General features: G+C 38.8%; 1 protein-coding gene across 1 annotated transcript in view; it reads right to left on the reverse strand.

Moving 5' to 3' along the window:
* frem3 (Fras1 related extracellular matrix 3) overlaps positions 1 to 24,906 on the reverse strand; it is a 37,716-nt gene that overhangs the window by 4,512 nt on the left and 8,298 nt on the right. The window contains exons 3-18 of the mRNA XM_032562907.1: positions 12,591 to 12,737; positions 11,615 to 11,845; positions 11,377 to 11,502; positions 11,037 to 11,288; positions 7,840 to 7,989; positions 7,554 to 7,763; positions 5,882 to 6,079; positions 5,636 to 5,800; positions 4,830 to 5,012; positions 4,622 to 4,752; positions 3,606 to 3,764; positions 3,207 to 3,510; positions 2,405 to 2,536; positions 1,992 to 2,323; positions 892 to 1,084; positions 218 to 322 (exon numbers count right to left, since the gene is read on the reverse strand). Coding sequence (XP_032418798.1) covers positions 218 to 322; positions 892 to 1,084; positions 1,992 to 2,323; positions 2,405 to 2,536; positions 3,207 to 3,510; positions 3,606 to 3,764; positions 4,622 to 4,752; positions 4,830 to 5,012; positions 5,636 to 5,800; positions 5,882 to 6,079; positions 7,554 to 7,763; positions 7,840 to 7,989; positions 11,037 to 11,288; positions 11,377 to 11,502; positions 11,615 to 11,845; positions 12,591 to 12,737 — 3,018 coding nt within the window. The remainder of the gene's footprint in view (positions 1 to 217; positions 323 to 891; positions 1,085 to 1,991; positions 2,324 to 2,404; positions 2,537 to 3,206; positions 3,511 to 3,605; positions 3,765 to 4,621; positions 4,753 to 4,829; positions 5,013 to 5,635; positions 5,801 to 5,881; positions 6,080 to 7,553; positions 7,764 to 7,839; positions 7,990 to 11,036; positions 11,289 to 11,376; positions 11,503 to 11,614; positions 11,846 to 12,590; positions 12,738 to 24,906) is intronic.

A 24,906-nucleotide genomic window follows, 5' to 3' on the forward strand; every position in this document is an offset into this window, starting at 1 on the left:
AGGCTTCGCAACTGTAAATGCTGCAGGGTCACTTCAACATTTGCTTGAATGACCTTTGGCAGTTTCACAAGAGAAAGACCCCTGAGGCGGAACTCCACAAATAGATGAAGAGAGGATGTTGGCCACAGAGTAACCCAATATGCTCCTGCTTGTACAGAATTATCCTTCGGGACAAGTTTAGGGTATGAATGTATGCACGAGGGCGCCAAGCTCATACCTGGATGAGACATAACAAACTGTCCCCTGAAGCGAGCCTCGGTCTTGAAGTTGACCACCAGGCGTCCCTCCTCATTTATGCGCATGCTGGTGGGATACATGGCTCCTATAGCAACAGAAGATAACAATACAATGTTCTCAGTTTTACCATATTAGCTGCATTTCCAGCTAGCAAAGAATTGAAATTACAAAAATTAATTTGCTTAATGGAAACAGGCCAATTTTTTAAAAAAAACGTCACGTTTTTCGATAAAAAGATTTTTTTTGGCCGTATCAAATAGATATAAATGACAAAACTGCAACCGAAACAGTTTTCTTGCATCTCACGAGTCAACAATTGGATGTTGCTACTGGCGGAAACATGAAGAAAACAGGAAGTGGTAATCTGACAATTGCTTTTTCTGACAATGTGCAGCTGGATCCAGCTGGATCCACTTCCGTAAAATTGGCAACTACAAGTTACATAGCCGCTCTTGCAATGCTCCACCAGCATAACTGTTTACATCTGTCGCTATCATGATTTTTAAGGACATTTCTTATTTCATGAAAACACCACGATTGCGAAATTGTGTTTTTACGACATTTGCAGAATAGCGAGAAAGATTTGCACAGATTTGTAATGGAAACGCAGCTACAGTTGTCTTGGCAGGGACCAGCAGAGAAGAGTTGAAGTACCTTGTAGTTCAGCTTCAGGTGGGCTGCCGATGCCGTCCTGCCACAGAATGGCCGTATCATAAACGAAGGTGAGCTTAAGCTCCGACTGCAGGTCAAAGTGCTGCCAGCCTCCAACAGCGACAGGGGAGTGGAAGACGTAGGACACAAACAGAGGAACCCGCAAAGTGACGAAAGACTGGACCAGGTTCAACACCTAGATGGTAGGAAATAAGAACATCCTGGAAAGTTAATCAGTTCATATTGAAAAGGAAGTACAGCTTCTTTCAACTATACAATATCACAGTTGATATTGTAGAATCTCAACTGTACAAAACACACAAATGTTATTATTTATTCACAAAAATGAAGCCAAAGGGATTAAAAATCTTGTAGAGCCACTTATATCAGCAAAAACGTAATCTAGTAGTTTTCTGTAGGACTCCATCAATCTTTTACGTAGTTGTGCCATCGGACATTGTAACACCTTCATCTTTACTCTCTCATGTTGATGACCCAGTTGGGTCCAAGTTTTAGGTGTTTGTCAGATTACCTCAAATTTTAGTCTAGAATACTTTGGTGTAGCAAACAATTATATTAGTAATTGATTGTCCTATTGATTATTCTTACTAATAGGATTAACAAAATGGCACATTTTGCAGATTTTCATTTACCACTTCAGCTTACAAGATCTGAAATACACAAAAGATGCAAATAATTCAATTCCATAAATTCAGTAACAGCATTCCTTTTTTGTATCAAGGGATGCACCTGCAGTGACAGAGGCATTAAAACAGCTCATTCTGAAAGGAGCTCAAAATATGCAGAACTGACCAAACTGAAATCTCATTATGTAAAAATTATTTGTGCAAAAATGTAATGTGCCTGTTTTGTGTAGCCCATAGACCTGTCCTAACCTGTTTAAGGAAGCACAATAATAAATGTGGAACCAAGATTGAAGATCATCGTTGCATTGGAAGGAAGAAGGGGAAGCTTTGCAAGGCTGAGAACATTATTCCAGCTGTGAATTACGGCAAACAACCTATACTATCATGGCTAAACCACCAGTTACATCACACGAGATTACAAAACTGTGGACCTTTAGTAAAACAGAACCAGCTGACCTGTCCGTCAGTGCCGATGGAACCGCCGCAGTCGTTGAGCAGCTCAGACATGTCGTAGTAGCTGGTGAATTCCCAGAGGCAGGCTTCCAGGTTCAGGTTCCTGTAGAAGCGCAGTGAATTGGCTGAACGCATGGCGGTGCTGTACTGGTACGGCGACGTCTCCCCGATGATTTCAGGGTTCTTTGTTGCATCTGTGATGAAGCCGTAACCAGTTTGGATCTCATTAAAGTCCAGCAGGTTGGAGCAGCGGTGGTTCCCCACGCGTGTGCCGTCCGGGCTCAGCGTGAGCTCAAAGTTAGACAAAGGCCTGGTGGAGATCACCGGGAGCATTCCTGGGGAAGGAAAAGTAACTCAACATAGATTATTTTGGTCAATATAACAAAACAACAATAGTTGTGTTCGAAAATAATTACCATCCATGTGCGGCATGTTGATGGTCAGTTTGATAAGGTTGGGAAAGTCTGGATCATCTGGACCCGTGTAGCGGATCTTCGCAGAGAAGGGTTCTGCTCCGACAGTTCCCGGGATGTGAGGCTGACACATTCCTGGCATTAAAATCAATTAAAAATGAATTAACTCACAGTACAGCTGCAACTAACAATTATTTAAGTTATTGATTTCTCTACCATTATTATTATTTTGAAGATTAATTGATTAATCAGACACATTTTATAGAATATTTAAAAATACATTAAAGATGCAAATCACTTGGTCTATTTTGTAAATGAGAAAATGAACATTTTATCGCCTAACAGACAACAATATGGCATTCTTATAGTGTACGCTTGATCATTTGTTGCAAAATCTAAGCCCTACTCCTTGACTAGACATCAATACAGTATATGGCTAATCTGGTGACCATTTCATTGATTAACTGATTAATAATTGGATAGCAAAAGGTGATTAATAGAAGATTTATTTGACAGAATTTGAACAAGGTGAAGCTAAAACTATGCCACTTCAATCTTGGGTATAACATATCTACAAATGGTTTTTTTTTAGTTCATCTTAAATGCAAAATGTATTTTTGATACAGTTTTGGTGTAATTACTCCGAAAATGTTCTTATTTCAGCAAATGACTTTTTTAAGTTTGTATACTCCAGTTAAATGATTATTTCAATTATTGATTAATCACGAGTAATCCGATTAATCGTTTCAGCCCTAACTCACAGAGGAATCCATTTGAACTGAGAGATTCGTCTTCCAATACTCGCCTTCCTCTGTACTGATAACAAAGATGGGACTGGACAGTTCTAAGCCAGCGTCTCCGTTGGTGTTGAAGGCTCTTGCTGCGCACTGAACTCTGGAGCCAGCTTGAAAGTAGATTGAGTCCAAGGTGATGGATTTGGTGTTGGTGAAGAAGGTGTTGGTGTCCACCTCCCTCATGGGACTGGTCACTCCGTCTGGTCCGGTTGGAGCGCTGATCAACCAGCGGTACTGGGTCAAAGTGTCATTGATGTTCTCTGCAGAGCAGATGGAACCCGTTTTATCAAAGTCCTGGTACTTTGGGTTGCAGGCCTGGAAGCAAAGAGAAAGAGATTAAAAGTCAACTTTAATGTAAGTTACATTTTGGACATAAGTGGATGGACCAGAGGAAGCAGGACGGCACCCACCGTCACACACACAACAGGGTATCCGTTGGGTGGGCTGGGCCGGTCTCGGGTTTTGGCCGTGTCGTCGTACATGAGGAGAGACACCACATGAGGCACTGCAGGGAACGTGACATCTGCAACGCTGTCCATCTCCTCAATGTACACTATCGCCTTGTTCATCTGGCAGGAATAGGAGAACATTCGCTCCATAAACATGTGGAAACTGTAACTTCTCTAATAAATAATGGTGACAAAGAAATTTGGCTTCATTCGTTCACTGAAAGCTCTTTTTGTTGCTTTTGTGGTTTAATTTCTCTCCACTGTCACCTCTTACAGAAAGTGAAGAGATTTAATCTGCAAGTTTTGATTTATTAAAACTTGCAGTTTCTGAGCTTCAGACTTACTTGTTTTTCTTTTTGTTTTTAATCATCTCAAATGTTTTCATATAAATTTTATCTCTAATTTTGCTAATTCTAAATACATCTGCGATCCATATCTGTAATTCTGTCAGAAAGTTTTAAAATCTCTCACTCAGGTCATAACATGTCTCTCTGTCTTTCATTGGGTATTAAGATCATTTCTGCACCTAATTTTAATTCGTATGCGTCTTTCAGACTCTAATTATAATCAGAGATCAAATGGGAGTGGGTGACATTCCATAAATGCAGATTTAAATCAGAGAACACTGTGCTCCTTTTGGGATTTACAGTTTTAATTACGATATAATGAAACGCAAAACAATTTTGGAAGTGATAACCTATTTCCAACCTGAATGGCATGTGGCTGCTGCAGAGCGTATGGGTAGAATGTCCCAGTTCTGTTTATAGGTTTGTCTTCTGTTGGGCTCTGCAGCATCTCATTCCAGAGGGAAAAGCTTTTTAAAGGCCTGAGCTTCGGCTGTGCTGACAGCACTGCCAGCTGCTGCCTGCCTATTTTAACACGAGGGGATGCGTGTTCTCGTGCGCGGCTGTGCAGGACGCACTCGGACCGCTGCAGGTTTCTATTTGTTTATGTGCGCCACGCGGTCTTTGGCTCACCTGTATTTCAGCCACCATGTTGTCGTCAGGCTTCATGTGAACCGTGAAGGCCTCTCTCATCTCTCTGTGACCGTCATACAGGATCTCGATTTCAACAAAATGTTCCTTCTCACCTTCCTTGAACTCCACATCTGAAAGGCAGAGTGGGAGGTGAGCACCGGGCAGCTGAAAGGAACAGAAAACAGAAACCCAACCTGGGGCCTCTTACCCTCAGACAGTGGGTTGTAATCCTCTCCAGACGTGGCAGAGCCATCCTTCGTGTGTACCCGCACTACTGACAGTTTTGATGCGTCTCCAAAACGCAAGATGGGGATCTTCACTTTGGCCACCTCACCTTTGACCTGAGGTTCTCGCACGCTGTATTTGATCTCAGAAAAACGGATGATGGGCTCTAAAAACAGGGAGATGCATACAGCAAAACTGTGAAAGAGCATATTGTTTCACACAAATAAATAAACTTAAGTTTAACTCATATCAACAGAAAGTATGGCGCCAAAGAACTAGTACATTTCCACCAAAAATGTTTGAGATTAATCTAAAAAAAAAAAAAACAAGTGGAAATTTCTGACTTTGAAAGGTCAAAAATTTGCTAGAAAAAAAAACTTAGAAAATTTGACATTAATCTAAAAAAAAAAAATTCCAGAAAAAAATCATGTAAATTTCTGAATTTCAAACATTTTGGACGTTGAAACTCAGAAATAACCACGTTTTTTTCTAGATGCTCAAGAATGATAAAAATATGTTTATTAATCTTTATTATGCAAGATCACTTTCTTGTAATGCAACTACAATACAAAGTATTTGTTTTTTTACAACTAAACTTTTATGCTAAGTAGAAACATGTTGATCCAGAGACCTTTACTGAAAAGCCAACTTTGCTGCACCCAAATCAGCTTTTGTATAATTTATTAAACTCTTCTAAATAAAAGAAGGTGACTGAATCCTGTTTCTATAACTGAGAATAGATTTGTTTTCCCAAACAGAAACATTTTGACAACTAGATGCATTTCATACTGTCTTTCTCGTCTGTGATGGTGACCAGCGCGTCCTTCTGCTCCCCGATTGAGGCTCCGTACGGGGATTTGCTCTTCGGACTCCCCAGCACCAAGCGGAACTCCTCATCTTCCTCATGGACTGAGTCGTCCATCAGGCCAACCACACACGGCTTCTCCGACTCGCCTAGCAAAGCAGAAACGTTCAGATAACACAAGAGTTGACAATAGGGACAGTGAGGTGTGTGGAGGTTCAATGATTTTCCACCTGGCAGAAAGGTGATGATGGAGGCGTCAGTGTTGGGCCTCTCGCTGTAGTCCATCATAACCTGAGCGGATCCCTGCCGGGTGTAGCAGCGCACTGTGGATCTGAGGCTGATGTCTCCGCTGCGGTACACCATCGCGCTCACTTCGCCGTCAGATTCATCCACCTTGTAGCTCCCCTCCTTAAACTGAACCTTCGGCACTGAAACAAAATTGTTCTGTTACAAGACAATTATCGTACGTTCAGAAAAGACAGTAACTGAAAGTTTGGGTTACTGTCAGCAAAAACAGATCAGCAAAAACTCTGACCCTGTTAGTTTTCTTTATCAAAACAAAAGTAAATTGAAGAGTAAAATAAATGTCTGAATCTAAATCAATTTGAGAAAAATAAGACGTAACTTAAGGCTGGTGATTTGTTTTTACCATGGGATTATAATTTTCTCAGATATAAATTCCGAAAAACTGTTTTATTGGATTTTTAAATGTAAACTTCATATAAATATGTCTACAATAAAATCATATGTTGTTATGTGAGACTCAATTTGGTTCTTATTTAACTAGATTAATTTAAATTTCTTTAGAGATACAATCATACAGGCACATTAAAATCAAGTTTAATTAATTTAAATAAATTTAAAACCCAAAAAGTCAGTTAATCACACAATTCTCAATGGTTTATCTAACTGCAGGAAGTTTATTGCATCAATTCAGTAACTTTTCAGTAATCCCTCCTACTCAGGAAGCACATGGCGACGGTGGGAAAGACGAACTGCCTTTGAACAGGAAAAGACCTGCAGCAGAATCAAACTCAGCATGAGCAGAAATTCAGGCTAAGCAGCTTAGGGAATGATGCATCATTAAATGTGCATTTTAAAACTTCTAAATAATTGTGGTTGTCATTAATAAACTGTGTAATAATAATAATAATACTAATAATAATAATATGGGATAATAATTCACTATTATTAGTGAATAATAGTTCACTAATAACTATTAGTGAACTATTAATAGTTCGCTATTAATAGTTTTATGATTTCCTAATCATAAATCATATTTATGATTAGGAATCATAAATATTAAAATGTTCTAACACAGTGTTTCCCAACCCTGGTCCTCAAGGCTCACTGCCCTGCATGTTTTGGGTATTTCCTTGCTTCAGTCCAGCTGATTTCAATTGTTGACTGATTAACAGACGTTTGTTGAACTGCAATCAGTTGAATCAGGCACATTAAAGGAGGGAAACCTCTAAAACATGTAGGGCAATGTGCCTTGAGGATCAGGGTTGGGAAACATTGTTCTAACATATATTTAATGTAATATCAATATGTACATTAATTCTAATTATTATTATTATTATTAGTTGTAATAGTAAGAAAATTGTTAGTATTATTATCATTGTATAGTAATATTTTCAAGTCTAAGTTAATAATTAGATAATAACAATAAATATATTTATTTATTTTGACCAAATAAGACCTTTAAAGTAAACTCATAAAAAAATTCCAGAAAGCAAAAACTCTTTCTGGAATTCCACCATAATCCACCATACACACATTCAGCTCAAACATCTTATTATTATTAATAATATTATTAAATATAAGTGTGACATAAAATTAATCAACTCTTCCTTCAGTCTATAACCTTCTCAGATCAATGGTAATAATTCCTGTACTCACAGTCAGTGACAGTGTCGTTGATGGTGATGGTCGTCTTGCTCGGTTCTCCTAATACAGCATTCATGGGCATCCTCAGCACAAGGTCAAAGGTCTCTGGCCCCTCCAGTTTTGGCTGACCCAGGTCATCCAAGATGGTCACTCTAAATGTCTGCATGGTGACACCTGGAGCAAAGTCCAGGTTGCGACTAATGCCGACATAGTCGAGTCCAGCTAAAAGACAGAGAAGAAGAAGGTGGTTTATCACAGTGACTAGGAGTCATGGATGCTGTCAAACCAAATGTCTTACCTTCTGCAGAAACAGGATCGCTCTTTCTGGAGCGAACCGTAACCGTGGCGATTTTGGACAGGTCAGTACCCGTCCTCCAGACCTTCACCTCCACATAGCCTGAACTCTCCTCCACAACATATTCAGGCTCCCCAAAGTACAGCGAAGGCTCTGTGAGAGAACAGACAACATGATTTTGACATGACATACGACAGTTTTTCTAAAACAACTAAACTTCTCAAAAGATTTACATGAACACTGAAAAAACACACAATCTTGCCAAATATTTCTAGTCTAGTTTCTGGTGCAAAATTTAAATACAGCCAAACTAACTTACAAATATTCTTTTAGCAAGATATAGAAGATTGTATTAAATAAATATTTCCTTAATATTGATGAAAAAGTACTGGCCCTGATAATGGCCAGTAAAATTGACAAAAAAGTCATAATATTACAATTATTAGGTCAAAATACAATAAAGTTGTAATAGTATGAGAATAAATTTAATATTTTCAGAATAAGGTCATAATATTATCACAATAGTTGTAATACTACGACTTTATTCTTGTGTCATTCCGACTTTACTCTCTTACAACTTTATTCTTGCAATATTACGACTATTTTTGTCATTTTTATTTTTTAGTTTTGTTAAAAATAAAAAAAAACTATTTTTTTATTAAAAAATAAAAAGTAACTTATTAGTGAAATAATCTACCAGTGGAACTAGTACATTTTTAATGAATAATAAGGGAATCATTTACTTAAAACAAGCTCCTATATCTTGCTGAAAAGTTACCTGAAAGGTAGTTTTGTCTTATTTCAAGTGCACTAAGATATTTGCACAAGAAACAAGACTATAAATACTTGGTAAAATTTGGTGTTTTTGTAGTGAATACTCTTTTTTTGTCCATTCAAAGAGGAAAAAACCAACGTTGGACACTGGGACGTTCTCTGAAGTACATTCCAGTAGTTTTGCTTTATAGTTTGACAAAACTATAGTTTAGCAAAAGCCATTATTTCTGTTTCGCCACAGGAAGAGCGCTGTCATTCTCGTCCTCCCCTCCTTCTCCATTCCTCCCCCTGCTCCTCTAAATCCAGACAGCACTGTCTGAGCTCCAGGCCAAAGGGCCGAGGATACACCTGAAGAATGAGGCGTGTGCTTGTACATGCATGCAGACTGACGTGAAGGGAAGTTCCAGCTTCATGCTGATCCAGAGGCTGATAAGAAGGGAGACCAGGAGGCAACCGACCACTTTGCAAAAAGAAACAGGCCAAGAATTCAGAGTGCTGGAACAAAAAGTCCTTTAATCTCTTGTCACTTTTGCATTAAGCGGCTTTTCATTACTCTGTGTCCGGTGAGAGCTCTTTGAGATTAACTGAAAGATGGGCAGATTTAGAGCTGCAGTCTTTAAACACTAAGACTGCAGAAAGTGCAGAAGGAAAAATAAACATCTATATTATTATCCTTACTTGCAGGTAGTAGATTTAGGCTGCCAGGTTGTGCAACAACATTTTGATGTTGGTGCAATAGAGCTCACTCCATAATTACCATCTCACCATCGTTCTCACTGCGCATGGTGGAGGAAAAAACCTGCGGGATCCATCCAGCCTTCACAAAGACGTGTGCAAAACTTTTATTCGTCCAAAGTGTACAAAGTGTGTGAAACAAATGATCACTTGCATGAAAGTCTTATTCATTTCAATCGAACCAATTGTATCAGGTGTGAAAACACCCTAGGGCATAGAGCAGAAATTAATTTTTATGCTATATTTGCTCTACATTTGAGGAGTGTGAACATAAATATAATCTCAAGCTGAGGCTGCAGCACTGCTGGCACATTTTCAGCTCCACTTTGCTTGTATTCACCACAGAGGCAGGCGAGGAAGCTGGAAATGAGCCTGGAGATCAATGGGATGAAGAGTCAAAGACAGTAACAATGGAGGCTGAATGCTGGCAAGAACCCAAACCTGAAGTTTACTCAGGCGGACAGATGCTTTAACACATTCACAGACATATGGAGGCACTGAAGCAGATTTATGGTGTTATTTCAGGACCCACCAAGAAGCGGAGCCACAATATAGGTTCAGACAGAGGTGTCCTCTCTTGTTTTTCACATGTCTGGAAATGTATGTGGTTTGTTTAGACAGTAACTTTAATTATACTTTGATGTAATGCAGTAAATTACTTGAAATGAGTGGGAGGGAAAGGCAAATCTGAAGAGTCAGAAAACCTCAAAAGAAACAGACAGTGAGGTCTTGAATTCCAACAAGCAGATGGGACAGAAGGAAAACATGTCTGTCATGTGGACAATGGTCCCTCTTACTCCACCACCTGTGTTTTAGGCCTTGTGAAGAAAAGGATACACCAACAATGACATGGGGGTCACTTTTTATCTGGGTGCAGCATAACATCGCCTGTTTAAGGTAACACCTGTCTGCCGTTACCTTGTAAAGATGCAGGCAGCCAGGCCAATGTATGGAAATGAGAATGCTGTTGTCTCATCATCTGTGGTAAAGTCGCCGTCCTCTCAGACAGCAGAATCGACACAAAGCACCAAAGGCTTTCAGGGAGCAGGATTACTCACATCTGACCCTCATGCAGCTCTTAGCCTAAACATAGACTGATCCCAGCCTTGGAAAAATTGCAAGAATTTCATTTTGCAACGCTAAATTCCACAAAAGAGTATTAGAGCCATACTAAATTATGAGAAAAGAAATAATAAAATTACGAGAATAAAGTCACAATCCTCTGACTTTATTTTTGAAATATTATGACTTTGTTGTATTATTTTGACTTTATTCTTGTGATATTATTTTATTATACAGTATATCAAAATAACAATGTTTTTAATTGTGTAAATACAATTAAACAATTTTTTTATAAAATTAGGAATTCTGCTTCATATGGCAACTGAAGAACTGGTTTAGAAAAACCAGTACGGTTGTAGTTTTTAAAGTAAAGAAGCACCACCCATTAAGATAATTCTGTTTTAAAACAACAGTTCCCAAGCTATATGTAAGCTCTTTGTGTAAAGCAGTGGACTGGAGGCTAGTTACCTCAACAAAATTGCTAATTGTCAAAAATAGCAATGTTTGTCAATTAGCAGAAATTGCTATTTTGTGTATCTATGTAAAAAAAACTGTGTTTTTTATGCCTAGTTCAATGAATTAGGAGTTTGATATTTTAAACAAACTGAAAAACTCAATACTCCACTCACCATCATCGCTGTCTGCCAAAATTGTGACTTTGGTGGATGGGAAACTGGCCCCCAGCTGACCGCCCATCGGCATACTGAGGCTGACGTTAAAGCTCTCCTCTTCCTCATAAAGGGAGTCATCAATAATGATGATTCGGCAAACTTTTTCTCTCTCGTCCTTGTCGAAGCGCAGCACACTGGTGTGGTCCTCAGCACGGGTGATGTAGTCGGAGTAGGAGAGGACAGTGGTGGGTATGGTGCCAGTGGCGGTACCTGTGGATTAACAGGAACTTTATTTTCGTTGGTGGACAAAAGTAGGAAATGAAGTTTTTCTGCTTTTATAAAAACAGGCTTTTCTCACCTTGCTGAGTGAAACAGACAACCATAAGTTCCTGGCTGGCATCGCCTGATCGCATGACTGGCACTAGTAGCTCCCCAATATCCTCCTCTATCTTGAATTCTGCTTGTGGAATGAAAACTGTTGATTCTGTTTGGGAAGAACAACACAGCAAAACCAATTAATTGTGGTTTTATTTTAAAAAACAGAAAAATTTACAAGTCTTAGAGAAGAAAAGTCATCTCCAACATGACATTCCTACCATCTCCAGGATCTACAATCTCCACCGTTGCAGCATCAGGGTACTCCACCACCGCCATGACCGGGTCCGACAGCTGAATCTCAAAGGTCTCCGAGGTCTCAAACTCCTGGTCAGTGAAGATCTTCACCCTCCAGGTCGCTGTCGTCTGGCCTGGGTTGAACTGGACTTGCTTCTGAGCTCTGCCACGGAAATCTTTGTCCTTCTCAGCGGAGCCATCTTTTGTTCCAATACCTAAAAGAGAGAGAAACCCACTGAACTGTGAGGTTAGAAACTCAGATTCATTTATTTAAAAAAAAAAAAAAATCCAATCCAAACTGAGGCAGAGAAGACAGGAAGATGTTTTTTTTCTGACCACCATATTCTTGCAGGATTTGCTCACATTTTCCCCCCTTCTGGGATGTTTCTTATCCTTTAAAGTGATTTTAAACAATCTACTCATTTTTATAAAACTTGTGGTAAAAAACTACTACTTCTTTTTTAGTTAACTACATGGCACAGCATTTATGGTGACACAAACTTAAATACTGTTCTTGAAAAACATTCCTATTGGAAATAAGCTTTTTCAAGATGCCACATATTTAAATAAGTGTGATTTATATCACTAAACTGTGCCTGGATACTTAATTTATTCATAATATTTCAGCCTGAAGCTCACACTTTGTAATTTTGTTACCCAATGGGACAAGAATTAACCAATCATTGTGGAGAACTGAAATATTTGGCTCACAACTCCCCTGTCCCTGTAACGTCAGCAAATAAAAAGCAAGTGTTTCCGAAGCCACAGGATTTGTTGTTCTTGATGAAAGGAATAAACACAGTTAAGGAGTTTTTAAAAGAATAATTAGTTCCTGTATTTGATGCGAATTTGCACTACATATATAAAGTGAATTAAACTGAATATTTACCTGTAAACAAAAAAGAAACCAAATATTTGTTTACATTACATTGCAACAGCAGAGCAAGAGTCAACACTTACTGACAAAAGAGGTTTCCCCCAGGAAGCCTCTGCGTTTCAGAGTCACCTCCAGGAATTTGGCGTCTTCATCCACTAGGTAGTATTCCCGCTCCAGAGAGATCCAGGCCCAGTTAAGACGGAACGGCTGCGGCTTGAGTTTGTTTCCACCTGCAGAGGGAGAAAAGGGCCTTCATTCAAAGCTCCTTTTCTACTATACCACAATCGACTTTGTTCTCATTAAGACTCAGTGAAGTGTGTAAACTGCAACCCGCAGTGAGCTCAAAGATAAAAGAAATAAAGAGACTTTCATTTCAGGAGGGAAACATGATAAGTTAATACCAAGGTTTCCTGAAACTGAGCTTAACTCCAGCTTAAGAAGTCTCACAAGTTCCTCTTTTTCCACATCTAGAGGATTTTAAGTGTTTGCTTTCCAAACTTTAATGGCGCAAGTGTAAATGACGAACTTACTCTATGCTACTGAACAGCAGCAGTTGAGGTGTGCAATTTTCAACGCTACTGGGGTGAATAAAATGAAAGTCGGAGGAATATTCAAGCTGTACAAAGGTTTTAGATTGGTAAGTGCATTTACTATACAGACATGTTACCCATTCATTCCAAAAGCTAAAGCTAAAGCTAAAGCTAATTTAAAAAAATAAATAAGACTTCAGGTATGAAGCTGAACATAATACAGTTAAGTAGCTTTATTTTTCTTTTTAAAGAATATAATTCAGTCTTTCATCTGACATGCAGGCTCAAGAACTGTTTTCAGTCTTTTGGAGTTTTTAGCAGTTAAAGAAAAGGTCTAGTTATTTTACTAGGAATACACAGAGATACTGATGTTAACATTCAATAATACTAACTGTGCTAAAAGAAATTATTTAAAAAACTGCAGAGTTGTTTTTGTACTGAAATATTAGTGTAGTCCTGTCTAACTGCAGAGCTGCTCAACGTCGACTGCCCTCCTTCATACTTTGACATGTGCAAAAAATGTAAAGGAAGAAAATTTTGGTGAGGTATAATCTATCTTTGAAAGAAGATATGCCGTAATTCTTTTTAGATTGGATTATCTGTCCCATAACCTGAATAATTTCACTGTATTTGTTAATTTTTCATATATATATGTCCCTATAACCTTTCCCTAGACAGACAGACAGACAGACAGACAGACAGACAGATAGATAGATAGATAGATAGATAGATAGATAGATAGATAGATAGATAGATAGATAGATAGATAGATAGATAGATAGATAGATAGATAGATAGATAGATAGATAGATAGATAGTTTCAATATATGCAGAAAGTTTAAGAAACTTATTTTTGACTGGAGTTAACTCAGTCCAAATGACACTTTAACCTGCCTCTCCTCCATTGAACACTAGAATCAACCACTTCCTGGACTCTAAAAATAGATTAAGACAGAACGCAAAAAAGAAAGAATGGAAACGAGTTGAAAAAACAAAGTATACTAAACAAGCCACCCATCTCCCAACTCTGGTCCTCAAGGCTCACTGCCCTGCATGTTTTAGGTATTTCCTTACTTCAGTCCAGCTGATTTCAATTGATGACTGATTAACAGGCGTTTGTTGAACAGCAATATGTTGAATCAGGCACATTAAAGCAGGGAAACCTCTAAAACATGTAGGGCAGTGTGCCTTGAGGACCAGGGTCGGGAAACACCGGCTTAGACAACAGTACAATGACCCAAAAAAGACATCAAAACTAATTTTGGGATATTTAAAGAAGATCAACTTTAAACTTTTTGAACAACCTTCCCCAATCCCTGACATCCCCTCCACTGAAAATTATGCTTACAATCCAATTCCATGCTACGAAACCTCCTACTTTAAATGAACACCAACAACTTCAGGAAAAAGTTAAGTATCCAGTTTACTTATTGGTGGCTCCAAAATTCTGTGAAACATTCCATGGGACATTTAACCATCTCGTTTGAATGTAATGCAAAACAAATATCACACTCAATAAGAAGTATTTAAAGCTCAAAGACCCATAGCTTTGATCCACAACCTTCAAGTTACTCCTTAATCCACACTATCTCATGACTCAAATAATCCCTCTAACTGTCAGATTAGTTTAGCTTGTAGGCTTGGAGTTTGATACTTTAGGAATACTTAAGATCACAGGTTTCTTATGTGTAATTGGAGCTGATCCTGCAGTAAGATGAGCCTGGTGTGGCGGCCCGTGACATGTGACAGGAAAAGGGTCAAACTTAGCAGATTCTTCTCTGAGTTCTGGTGAAGGAGGTTGGGAAACGAGTTTTGCACTGAGAATCACACTGACTGCAGCCCTATTGACCTAGATTTCTTCAAGAAAGAGGAAAGCTGCCTGGCAATATGGTTAGAAAACCTAAAAGCTTTAAGAATGGTGGAAACCTCTTCCACAAATCAGTAAGCATAACTAAAAATTGAAAAACACAACATATTCAAAATACAACGACATTAACTACAAATCAAGAAAACAAAACGGAAGAAGTCTCAATGGGAAACTTGAGACATCGTCGATTGGATGACACCACTTTTGACTTTAAAATAGGAAATTATTCTGGGATTCACTCTCTTTGTTAGATTTTAGGGTAGACCTGTATAGCCCAAACTGTAAAAAAAAAAAAAAAAGGCTGAGATTCGTAGTATGTCCCCATTCAGAATATTCCTGTCCCAAAAAAGGGCTGGGCAATATTAAATAACAATATATATGGTGATAGACACACGATGAATATCAATAGATAATGTGTCTGATAGAATATTTAATAATTTCACTGAACTCCAATCCAGGACCGCACAGCATTCTGGGGGATGTAGGCAAAGGAAAGGTTTTAGCTGCTCAACCAGGTAGGTTGGTCGCATCAACTAACTAACTCACTCACTCTTTGGTTACTTAGCAACAACCTGCTGGGTCACAAGAAGTTTCAAGTTCCCTCCCCAACTTTGGTTACCTAGCAACAACCTGTTGTGCAGCAGCAGTTAAAGGTTTCGCCACCGTGCCTCATAACTGCTTAAAAATAAATAAACAGAGTGAAAACTGAGGATAACAGAAAAGGTTATGTCACCAATTTGTCGGTATTTCAGATATTTAAAACAAAACACTAATCAATAATTATCAATATTGACTGATATGAAATGTTTATATTGGGACACATTTTTCAAATAAATCATCTGGTTATACACTAAAGCCAGAATAACTTCTGGTTTCAAAGGCAAAGGTGGTGTTGTCCAGTCAGCGATGTTTTAGAGATTTCCCACAAGAACTTCCCATTCCGTCTTGTTAATGTTGGTGTGTCTTTTTAATATGTAGTTGTAATTAATGTTGTCTTTTCTTAATTTGCAGTTAGTCAACGTTGTGTTTTTGAATATGTTGTGTTTTTCAATTTGTAGTTGTGCTTAGTGATTTGTAAAAGCGGTTTGCACTTCAAGGCCACCGTATTTACGCCACATGATACAGGTATCAAAAATCATAACGTGAACTTAAAATTAAACGTTTTTTTCGCAAGAAAAAGTTAACAACAAAAAGTTAACAACAAAAGAACATGGGGGTTAAGCTTCACTATAAACCAGCATTCAGCTCATTTCTGCTTCAGCGACAAAGAAAGAGGCCACAGCCTTTATGCTATGTGACTGGAGAGAATGAAAACAGGGTGAGGGTGTTATTTAGCATAGGAAAGGGGGAACATTTCAACAGTAGCAGCCAGAGTAACAATAGACGCCGAACAACTGAGATGCAGTCAGAAGCATGACCAGATTTAACCTCTGCAAAGAGATCCTGGACTCAGGATTTACCAAGTTTTAAGGTTATTTGGAGAGCACATTCAGGCAGGTCAAAGTGCAAAATTTTCGTTAGAATATTTTGGATATGCTCCATGAAAAAAATCTGCAAATAATTTGGACTCACATTACACAGGAAAAAGCTGCAAATAGGTGAATCAGTGAATACTGAACTGCTAATATGCTGAGGCCTAATGAAGTGAATGCCAGATTGTTTTTGCTAAAATTGCAACAAAGAAACACAATTATCACCATTATTAATGATTGTTTTTGCCTGGCATAAATTATTCAAGTTGTGTATTACATTCATAAAATAAAGAGAAGACTTGTTCTTTGTTACCCTGAGACTCACCTTTGCTCTATAATACTTGTAAACAGAAATTATTCAATACCTACATTCCTGCTTTGTGCATTAAATAAGAGAGAAAAACAGAAAGTCTTTGACTAGCTTCAGTTATCAGATTGTTTCTGTGCCGAGTTTCAGGAAACTGGCTGCAGCGCCCGTTTGAATTTGATACGGAGGTGAAGCTTTGCCAGTGGCTATCATCGAGGATTACCGAATGAACATGGTGAAGGCAAGAAGCTGCTTCAGGTTTGGCATCAAGTAATCAGAAAAGTTTCTTTTTCAGATTTAAAATAGGCAGTGAAAAAAAACAAAGGAGTTTTAATGAATCAGCAGCAGGTATTTCATAAACTGCTGCACCTTAGACACCGTACTGCACAGTCATCGGCTGCAGCTCATGATGTACAGAAATGACCAAAACATCTATAATTTCCTCTATGCTTTACTTGCAAGTATCCAGACATTTGTAGTTCATCTTTATCAATAGTTTTCTAGATTGAAAAAAAAAATGTTGAGGAAGTGGGAAGTAGGTCAGTTATGCTAGCTTGACTTTGACATGTAGATGTGCTGCAGAATCCGTTGTGTTTCAGTTCACGGCTGTATGTAAATATTTACATATTTCTTAAAACTATTGCCATGTTGTGGCAGTATAATACAAGGCATATAATCTGTGAAAACAATAAATCTCCTCTCTCTCCTTCCTGAGCTGCTATTGCCATCTGAAGAAATGCACCACCCCTGACCAAAAACAACCAATCAGAGCTAGGAGGAAGGCCTTAACGCTGTTAATCAATTTTGTGAACTAGTTGCTAAATGTGTGGTGGAGAAACTGTTTACAGCTACAGGACAACTGTTTATTTACCATCATCTGTGGTATGCTAGTTGGCTTTCACATTCAAGACAGGCTCTAGCGTAACCATAACAGACGCCAAGCACGGCAGCGCTAAAACCCTCCTCCTGGCTCTGGTTGTTTCTAGTTACTACTGGGAGCACTACATAAGTCTTACCTATCACGACTTTAAAAAATATTTTTTATGAAAATTACGTACTACGGCTTTAAAGATCTAGGAACTATGTTTTAAGAAAAAGTTTAAAATAATTCTGGCTCTCTCAAAGAAAAATAATAAAAAGTAGGTAATTTATCAAGCATTTTCTCTATCTAGTAGCTAATCTTCCAGAAATATACTAACTTGGCTGCTATTAAGCTACAAACATGAAAACAAAGCTCTCCGTTCGGCTTGATCTTCCAGTTTCTCATTCCTTTTCCTTATTTCCCGCCAGACTTTGAGGAGCAGATTGACAGCTGAGCTCAGATTCCTCCTCCCCCTCCTCGTTGCCGTTCCTCCCTGTGCCGGCTTTGTTCACCTGGGGGCTGGGGGAGCGGCAACCAAGGAGGACAGCAGGCCACAGTCTGGGTGGGCCAGAGCTACCACCATGACATGCCTCCCTGCCTGCCTCCACATTGTTCAGAAACAGAGCCGGAGTGGGGAATCTCCCCGCGCTGGCTGCTTTTGTACATCCTGTCAGACAGTGAACTGGAAGCTGGTGTGGGCTATGACAAATCAAGAAATAATCAGGACGCCAGACTTCCCACGGTGGCACAGACGGTCGTAACAAAAACACAAAATGAAAATTTGAAAGAGGCTGGGAAAAGCTCATGCGAACACAGCCCTTTTAAACATGAGAGACGTGGATTTAGATCCCACTGATGGTCTGATTTATGACACTTTTTATGATGCTCTCACTATATTAGACCGGCTGTCAAATCCAATACTTACAGTAGCCGCTGGGCTCAACTCACATTTCCATTAGCTTTCAAACTGACCATCCTCGTAATTTCTGCTGGGATGAAACATTTTATAGGCTGCATGTATACTGCCCGGCCAAAAAAAAAGTCGCCACCAAAAAATGGTCACACTCTCTAATATTTTGTTGGACCGCCTTTAGCTTTGATTACAGCCCGCATTCGCTGTGGCATTGTTTCAATAAGCTTCTGCAGTGTCACAAGATTTATTTCCATCCAGTGTTGCATTAATCTTTCACCAAGATCTTGTATTGATGATGGGAGAGTCTGACCACTGCGCAAAGCCTTCTCCAGCACATCCCAAAGATTCTCAATGGGGTTAAGGTCTGGACTCAGTGGTGGCCAATCCATGTGTGAAAAAGATGTCTCATGCTCCCTGAACCACTCTTTCACAATGTGAGCCCGATGAATCCTGGGATTGTCATCTTGGAATATGCCCGTTCCATTTGGGAAGACAAAATCCATTGATGGAATAACCTGGTCATTCAGTATATTCAGGTAGTCAGCTGACCTCATTCTTTGGGCACACAATGTTGCTGAACCTAGACCTGACCAACTGCAGCAACCCCAGATCATAGCACTGCCCCCACAGGCTTGTACAGTAGGCACTAGGCATGATGGGTGCATCACTTCACCTGCCTCTCTTCTTACCCTGATGCGCCCATCACTCTGTAACAGGGTAAATCTGGACTCATCAGACCACATGACCCTCTTCCATTCCTCCAGAGTCCAATCTTTATGCTCCCTAGCAAACTGAAGCCTTTTTTTCTGGTTAGCCTTACTGATTAGATCTTTTCTTATGGCTACACAGCTGTTCAATCCCAACCCCTTGAGTTCCCTTCACATTGTGTGTGTGGAAATGCTTTTGCGTTCACAATTAAACATACTCCTGAGTTCTGCTGTTGTTTTTCTTCGATTTGATTTGACCAAACGTTTAAGTAATCGCCGATCACGATCATTCAGGATTTTTTTCCGACCACATTTCTTCCTGGAAGACGATGGTTCCCCACCATCCTTCCAGTTTTTAATGATGCGTTGGACAGTTCTTAACCCAATTCTAGTAGTTTCTGCAATCTCCTTAGATGTTTTCTCTGCTTGATGCATGCCAATGATTTGACCCTTCTTAAACAGACTAACGTCTTTTCCACGACCACAGGATGTGTCTTTTGCCATGGTTGTTTAAGAAATGAGGAGTTACTCATTGCATCAGCTGGGGTTAAATAACTTGTTGCCAGCTGAAAGATAATTGCCTATGCAGTACTTATCCAATAGGAGGCTTGTACCTATTTGCTTAGTTAAATCCAGGTGGCGACTTTTTTTTTGGCCAGGCAGTGTATTTCTGAATGCCACAGTTAGGAGCTATTTCATAAATTACAGTTATAGTCACATAGACCTATCCTGAAATACTGCATTGATTTTAGACTTTCTATAAGTTTTCAACCCATCTTTTTCCTATACAACTCAAAACAGAAGATTTGCACACAAATCTAAATTTATTATGGATTTTCTCAAACTTAAACACTTGAAAGGACAAAAATAACTTGATTAATGTCCTCAGGGGAGTGACCAATAATGTCCAAGGAACTTAGTAAAGATTGAAGATTTAAACCAGAAAGTCTTTTGGAGTATTTAACCAGCTGCAGGGTCCAAGATTACCAGATTAAACAACTATACATAAGCACAATGTATAGTTGTCAAGGCCTGGAGAAAAAAACTAAATTGTCAGTCTAATGTAAAGAGAAAATGGATGGATATTCAGAAAGAACCTGAAAACAGCCAAAGCTAAAGGTAGCCAAGAACTATAGCTTTGAAAGAATCGGCTCCATTGGCATCAACATTTTCAAACTTAAAGTTAACCGTCTTCTAGAGGAAAGTTATACCGTGAAACGAGACGAGGATTGAGCTACTTCTACTGAAAAAGACAAAGCAATGTCTCCCATCCCTAAGATGAAGCGGATACTGTAGTGGAGAACTCCTTCAGTGACAGAATGCTGCATCCTAGTTGCACAAAGGGGCGTTATCACCGATTCTTCCTCCCAGTACAAGTGAAACTCTGTATATCATCACTGCTCCCAGTGTTTATGCTGTTATTTCTACACTTTTACTCATTTCTAATAACATTTCTACGTAAAATACGACAAAACTATTGTTTAACTAGCTTTTTAGCAAGATATAGGAGCTTGTTTTAAGCAAATAATTCCTTAATATTGATATTCCATTGGCAGATTATTTCAGCTATTACATTGGAAACATGTCTTGTTATAAGTGAAATAATCTGTCAATGGAGCAATGATTTTCTTCATCAATATTAAGGAATTATTTATTTAAAAGACTCTCTTATATCTTGCTGAAAAATTACCTGGACATTAGCTTTGTGTTATTTCCAGTGGACTAACATATTTGGACCAGAAACTGGACCAAAATACTTGGTAATATTTTGTATTTTTGCAGTGCACATAGCGCAGTAGAGGCAGCATTGACAAAGTTGCTGAAATACAAAAGAACTCACTTGAAATGAACACTCATTGATTCTGCTATCAAGAGTGGTTGAATGTCCAGACGTCACTTGTGCTGGAAGCTTGATGGCAACAAAAAGCAAGTGATCATCCTGCAACTTGCAAAGAGAGATTTAGGGACTGCTAATTTAGAAAAAATAACATCTTGTGCATCTAATTATTGTATAAATTCATACTGTAGAAATGTAATGAAGTTATGTGTTTTATTAATGGTTCCAATGAACTACTAAGAGCTTCACACTTGTGTTTGTAATTCAGGTTTGCATTTAGTGTATAATCCACTACTACTATGGGAAGAGAAGGAAAATCAGAGACATATCAACACAGCAACATAAGATTTTCCTTTACAAAACACAAATCAACTAAAACGATAATTCCATGTGAATTGTACAGTGCCATTGCAAATAATAGTCGATGTAACCATAGAGACAACAAAGCAGGACCAGAACAGGTCCTCTCAACTCTGCTGCCAGAGCCAAACATAGATACAGTAAGATACTGGGTTAGGCCAGAGATATCACAGGAGAGGAAGGTCAACATGATGCTCTGACGTCCATCAGCATGATGCAAAGAGGAGCAATCTGCTAAGAATATCTTCATCAAGCAGCCATCGCCCCTCTTCATCAATCATCCTAAAAGTATAAATAATGTGTGAGTTCCAGGCAGCTGAATGTCAGCGTCACACATTAAAGGTTTGGTCTGGTTAATCAAAGAGCTGAAAGACGATGGCTTACAGGTAACAATGTAAATCTCAAAAATGATTAGTCAGAGTTTTTCTTTATTAATGTTTGAATTATTGCTTCCATGAATGAGAACCTAAACAAATCAGCAGGAGCCGCACACTGAAAGAACAAATAAACAAATAACAAATAATTTTTCCAAGTATTTGTTGTCTAGTTTCTAGTGCAAATTTCTTAGCACACTTGAAATGAGACAAAACTAACTTGCAAGTAACTTTTCAGCAAGATATGGAAGCTTGTGTAAAAAGCGGCTCGCCAGAACATTGGTCAAGAGAAGCGAGATAGACAACCAATGGGAACCGACTTCCGGGGTTGTGACGTAATTACTACAAAACGGGAAATTTACGGAAAGATACTGAAACGGGAGAAGGAGTAAAATAAACATAAATAGTTTTCCGGCCAAAATGGAAGACTTGATAGGTATGCCAAAGACCGGACCCTAAACAGTAACTACTTACCGGACCAGAGAGGTACGTGTCTTTCATTGTTTCCCCCATAAGCTGAAGGTGACAGCAGCAGCAACAAACACCTGCAACTCTTTCCTCTTCCTCCGTTTGGTCCTCCTCATCTTCTTTACTCCTTGTAATTCCTACATTCCCATCCATTTCAACGCGCTGCGGTTCAAATTGAAAAGGCTCGACTACGTTACTTGTCGCTGCTTTAGCTAGTCGGAGCTAGCGCAATCAGACCTAGCACACGCCATTTACCCAGAATGCATAGCAGCGTAAACATGTCCACGTGACAATATTTAATTTAAATCGATATAAAAAAACAAACAGCCTACAGTATTTTTACTGTATTGTTTTTACAGCTAAAGATAAATATTTCTTAAATAAAATGGACTGCTACAACTCATCGTGGATCTCTTTAAAACAAGCCCCTATGCCTTGCAGAAAAACAAGAAAATTAACTTTCCATCAAGGTATAGTGGAATAGGACCACAGGTAATAAAAAGATTTCAAGTCAGAACTTTGAGTTTAAAGTCAGATAGTTTTTTTTATTATTATTATTGGCTGTAATACTCTTCTGTAATTTTTCAATATTACAGAGCATCTAGAAACTAGACAAAAATACTTGGTAATATTTTGTATTTTTGCAGTCTACTTTACTATGATTCATAACGTTTAACTTAATAATGGAACAAATAATGTCCAATGAAACACATCAGAATATGAAACTAAAAATGTTCACAGTTGGGCTGGTTATGATGGATGTTTCAGTGGCCTGACAGTCAAACAAACTGGAATATGAAGGAAAGCAGAAGTAAGTTGATGAGAGCTTCGCTAGTGCTGCAACAGCTTTGCCATCTGAGAGCAGATAAGAATAACTGCTGAAGCCATACATCATAACTCCACACCCTAAAAGCCCCTCAAGCACCATAAATCAATGCTGGAGGATAAAAGGACAGAAACATAAAGAGTGAAGAGATTCCTTGTTTTTAAAAAAAAAAAAAACAAAGAGAAGGGGAATTCCCACAAATATTAGAAGGGGAGAAGTGGGAAATTAGCGAACGAACCAGATGGAACGAGAATGGTGGTGCCCTTAAGGCGCTGTAAAGGGAAAGTGAGGGCAGAGTGGAGTTTTGTGGAGGACTGAGAGGCCAAGACTTCCAGGAGTCACGGGGGGCCCTGACTGTGGCACCATTAGTCACTAAATCTCCTGTGACTGTTGACACGACTGACACCTAAGATCCCCAAACACAGTTAGGAAGTACACCGCGGTCGTGTCAGTCAGCATGAAACGCTACAGCATAAGAATATACCTGAGCAAAATGACAAAAATGGCCACTTAGAGTGATATTTTCCTCCTAATCTTCCTCTATCCGCTCGAAAACACGCAGAGGGGGTTATCAGGCTTTGTGAGATTGGGTTGGATTTCTGGGGGGCTAAGAGCAGAGTGACCACAGACTTTGAAAGGGGATCCCACTTCTCACGTACACACCTGTCTGCTTGGGATGTCACTTCACTTCAAACCCGTTCTCTGTCTGTGGTTCTGGAGTCTGGAGCCTTGCAGGAAGTGCATTCTCTTGTCTGCCACTCAGTGATTATGTAACACTCAACACTCCAGAGTCTCCTGTTCCTCCAAACCAAGTGTTACTAATAAAAAAAAAGGCTATTTTAACGATTAAAATGGTGTAAAATTTATGGCAAAGGCTTTGATTATCCTCAATTTCTTTTAGAGTTTCACAGAAAAATTGCCTGGTGATCAGAAACCTGCCAGTCTAAGTGCACTGCAAAAATACAGTCTTGCCAAGTATTTTTGGTCTAGTTTCTACTTCAAATATTTTAGTACAAAACTAACTTACAAGTAACATTTCAGCAAGATATTGGAGCTTGTTTTAAGTCAATAATTCCTTAACATCAATTTTTAAAAAAGTAATGATTCCACTGTCTCTTTCTTGAATACAAAAATGTCCTCAAGCGAAAGTAGCACTACTTTGGAAAATCATCGTAAAAGGCTTGAAAATATGAGCTTGTGTAATTAATTTATGTAATGTGTTCACTTAGGGAATTACCTAAACTTGATTCACTTTTTAATAACATTCTTATTTACTAAATATGATAACATTTTTGGTAACACATACACGCCTTGAATTATTTTTCTTTTGTTATTTCTTAAACTGTTAATTTAACTTGTACAACAGTGTAATATTTTAACATATTTCCTTCATCTGTGGTGAACATTATTATTTCTCCATGTCGTGTTAGAACTATGTCTGCTGGACACGGACATTAACAAGTTGTGTATCCACTTGTAAGCGGAGGTATTTATTGCTTGAGAATCCCACTGTTTGAAAGCCTGAAGGGAGATTCTGACCTGGTCATCTTTCAGAGAAGTTACTGCCTTCCCAGCAGACAGCGAGTGCAACCAAACATGAACTACAGTTTGTGTCCTGATTAGTGATTAGTGTGAAGATTAGCATTCTAGCTGCTTTACAAGAACTCATCATTTACTCAAAATACTAAGCAATACATCAGCAGTTCTGTAACGCCCTGTTTCAGCTATGATTGCCATACGAGAAGAAAAGAGAAATAATTCAGACGAAAGGTAGTCACTAACTGTCTCCTTGCAACTTTTGAAGCAAATTTGTTTGATTTGTGAGGACGGAGTCATCACAGGTCACCTAGAGCAACGTGTAGAAACTTCTCAAACA

This window comes from Xiphophorus hellerii, chromosome 5 (genome assembly GCF_003331165.1).
Source record: "Xiphophorus hellerii strain 12219 chromosome 5, Xiphophorus_hellerii-4.1, whole genome shotgun sequence".
Lineage (NCBI taxonomy): Eukaryota > Metazoa > Chordata > Actinopteri > Cyprinodontiformes > Poeciliidae > Xiphophorus > Xiphophorus hellerii.